This window comes from Montipora capricornis, chromosome 7 (assembly GCF_036669925.1).
Source record: "Montipora capricornis isolate CH-2021 chromosome 7, ASM3666992v2, whole genome shotgun sequence".
Classification (NCBI taxonomy): Eukaryota; Metazoa; Cnidaria; class Anthozoa; order Scleractinia; family Acroporidae; genus Montipora; species Montipora capricornis.
In genome coordinates, this window is record NC_090889.1 from 2,596,339 (window position 1) to 2,600,189 (window position 3,851).

At 39.4% G+C, this 3,851-nt stretch overlaps 1 protein-coding gene across 1 annotated transcript in view; it reads left to right on the plus strand.

The window, feature by feature from the left end:
- The first annotated feature begins 2,691 nt into the window (after positions 1-2,691).
- LOC138055308 (uncharacterized) overlaps positions 2,692-3,851 on the plus strand; it is a 2,158-nt gene continuing 998 nt past the window's right edge. The window contains exons 1-4 of the mRNA XM_068901279.1: positions 2,692-2,767; positions 2,851-3,017; positions 3,159-3,238; positions 3,350-3,833. Of these exons, the coding sequence (XP_068757380.1) occupies positions 2,692-2,767; positions 2,851-3,017; positions 3,159-3,238; positions 3,350-3,833 (807 nt within the window). The remainder of the gene's footprint in view (positions 2,768-2,850; positions 3,018-3,158; positions 3,239-3,349; positions 3,834-3,851) is intronic.

Here is a 3,851-nt window from a genome sequence, read left to right on the forward strand (position 1 = left end):
TTCCAAACATTGTTAAAGCTCCCACTTCTCACTAAAAAACAGGTATGGATTAAAATGGTATCATTTTACTTTCTGCACTTTATTTAAAGCGGTCTCATCTATTTTCTTATCAAATCTAAGACGGATATCGGCCTGCTGTGTTTTGACTCGAAAGGTCACAAGAATGCAATTTAACGGCACTTTAAGCGCTTGAGGCGTCACGCAAAAGTAATTGCTCAGAGATTTGTCTCTATCAGACGAAAGACCTTTGTTTCAACATTCGATAGCCGAAGTTTCAAAGGGTTTAAAGGTAGAGCACATTCTCTGTAAGATATTTCGTAAGACTCAGTTTAGTGACAAAAAATATAGGCGCCAAGAATAAAATTATTTGGAAACTATAGAATGACTTAAATGCACTCAAACTTAGCCAAACGATAATTAAGAGATTGCTCAGTTAGGATAAGGAGGAATATTTTAAGAGGGATGCTTTAGTTGACCTCACAAGACCGTCAACATGTGGAGAAATAATGGACACGCACGCGCAACAGAGACCTAATTAATATTGCGTAATCAAGCAAACATGGCGATTTTCATCATAGGAATTGTATGGAACAAAACACGAAAGTCGTTCTCACCTCTTAACGAAACAGAAATTGCTCAAAGTTGCATCTCGCCGGCATTCAATATTGCTATATCCAACATTTCCCATAAAAATTAAGGCAAGGTAACTTTTAATGGGTACGGTTTTGTGCTTGACAGCAAATTATTTGGAGTCCGTAAGAAGGCCCTCATGGCGTCTCTAATTTCTCGCAGGGACGTTGTAATGTAGTCTGATTTCTAGCGATAGACGACGACATATCCAGAAAGTTGCATCTGCTTTCTCCTTACAAAACAATGCTCTTTAAGGAACATCCAGCACAAATCCATCAAAATAAATATCTGGCACGGTTTTGCCACTTGTTTTCGCTTAAAGTTTGGGTAAAAATATTCCCTCCAAGCCGTGACACCAAGCGAAAGTCCGACCAAGAAAGGCATTAGTCTACTGCTTTCTACTGCCATGTTGGCTTTCAAAATAACTTTGTAACCGCTTCTTTTCGGTTTCCAGGCATCAAAAAAGGCTCTCTATAACAAAAACCGAGTAAAACTGGGGGAAATAAACACAAGAATACAAAAAAATTGGCGGGAGGAAAGCGCGTAAAGCGTGACTGATGTAAATAGTTCTTCTAAACGCTGTAAAGATTCCCGGTCAAAGATGTCAGATATTTCTCCCACTCTTGAAAATATTGATCTCCTGATTAATGGAGGAATACCGTTAAACAAGTTAAATTATGTAGCAGAACAGGCCGTCTCTGCGGATCAAGTTTTGTACAATTTGGCGATCCGAAACAGGCTCCTTATTCGCTGGTCACGCGTTCATGATCAAACGAACAAAGTGGAATTGTTAAACCAGGCGATACCAAACGCGGCCATAAAATGAAATACCTGCTCGGAAAGAATGAAAGAACGACTAAAATGGCATTGCTGGCGAGCCCAACAACACCAGAAAAAGTTAAACAAAAAGGGGTCCAAGTCGCAGCGTGACAACTTCCTGAATGATTGGACAAGGATCTCAGTCCTTGCAAGTGATGTCATCACAGCATCCGCAATGGAAGAGAAAATTTCACGCTTTGAGGAAAAGCTGCAAGACATGGAAAGACAATTCGATCTCCTGAATGTTGAGATAGAAGAATGGAGAGCAAAATATGCACATTTGGAGGTAGAAAAAGAGAAGCTTTTTAAAGAGGTTCAAAAAGAACTTTCTTTGCCTGCAGAAAAAGAAAAATCACTTGCACAAGAGGTCGAATCACAAAAGGGAGAAAATGAAGAACTGAAAAAATACGTCAGAAAATTAGAGAAAGAACATTTCCAATCACACAAAGCCCATGTGAAAGATTTCACCGACCTTTCAAGAAAGCAGCAGAAAAGAAGGATTGACACATTGACTACAAGAGCACAGAAAGCCTTGTGGTTTATCGATTTATTTGGATTAGAGTTTGATAGCTTGCAGTTACGCGATCATAATGGCATGAAATTTTTATTGGACGGTTCCCCAGAGCAAAAAAAAGGGCCACGTTTTGCTCAGGCTGTTACATCACCTCCCACACTGTCCCCTACACGACCCACCACACCACCCCCTCAGTCATCACCTGACACGAGTGCAGCTTCATCCCTCTCCGAAATGGAAATGGATCCACCCAGAACGCCCCATGCTCCAACAGAAACAGTAGCCTCATCCCCCGAGTCAAATGAGCAAGGGAGAAACAAAGCAACTCAGTTTGATAGTGTCACAGAAGCTGACAAGAGTAAAATTGAAACTGTTCTGTTCTTAATGGACAAGTTTGCAGTTGGGGATGCCTTTATCCATGAGCTCAGCATGGTCACTGATGGAATGCCAAGGTCCTACCTTATTAAACAATGCAGAGACAAGCTAAACAGTACATGTTCTGTAAAACCCATTCCAGGAGGCCAGGCTGGTGCCCAAGTATCTTTCAGAGAATCTCTAAAAAACAAGCTGAGCCAACTGGTAACCAAGTCTCCTTATTTTGACAGCTTTTAAATTAAGTATAAGTCACAAGAATCCTATACTCAAAAATCTCAATTTTTTAGGTTCAAGATGGAAAATTATTGCCTGACAAAACCGTAAAGATAAAAATCAGTGGGGATGGAGCACGCATGACAAGACTTACAAATTATGTCATTCTGAGCTACTGCATTCTTACTGAGACTGAGGATACCCTATCTGCAAAAGGTAACATTGCCCTGATGTCTAATTAACAAGCAAACGTTTTGCAAAGACTAAACACTATACATGGCTTGTTTTCCTTAAATCAGGGACAAATACCATTGCAGTGATGAGTGGCTCAGAATGCTATGACTCGCTGAAGACAGGATTCAAAGAATGCTGGGATGAAATTAATCAAGTAATTGATGATGGTCAACTTGAAATTAGTCCCGGCCATAACATTCCCATTGAGGTTTTCCTAGGGGGTGACTACAAGGTACAGTCTTTATCTGAGTATTCCCTGTTATTCTCAAAGACAACTTTCCAAAGAACTTGAAACAATGTATACCAGTTATAATTATTTACTATAGTGTATTATTGCAAATTCATATATTGTTTATCTTACAAATTCCCTCAGTTTTTACTTCTTGTGAGTGGAAGATCAGCAGCCAATTCCAACTATGCTTGCTTATGGTGTAAAATCCACAAGGATAGAAGGTAGATACCCACATTATTTTTTTCATTTGTATTTGTTCTCATAATATTTTTAAATAAGTTATGTCTAACAAGTACAGTAAATATGCTTTTTATTATTACCAATTTTGGCAGGTGGGACATGTCAGTGCCTTATGACACCTACAGCAAACCTCCCATGTCACTCACTTTAGATGATATCAAAAAGTTTTCAAAAAAAGGCGAGTTCTGCTGCGTGGAATCTCCACTGCTTAATGTTCCACTTGACCATATAATCCTTGATGAACTCCACCTTCTTCTAAGATTCACTGATGTTCTATTATCTAATCTTCTTGAGGATGCTATGGAGTTAGATGATAAGGATGATTATACCAAAAAGAGAGGAGAGCCAAAAGGAATACACCTGAGGAAACTAACTCAGTTAATCAACAGTTGTGGAATTACATTCAGTGTGTGGGAAAAAAAGGATGGTGATGGAAAAGGGATGGGGAAAATGGACTGGACGTCACTCATGGGTGATGAGAAAAAGAAGTTGCTGCGAATGCTGCCAATAAAACTTACAGAGTCCAATGATGCTATTCACTCAGACAGCAAAGACACAGTGGTAAAGTTATGGATGGTGAGAAAATTGTCTTTT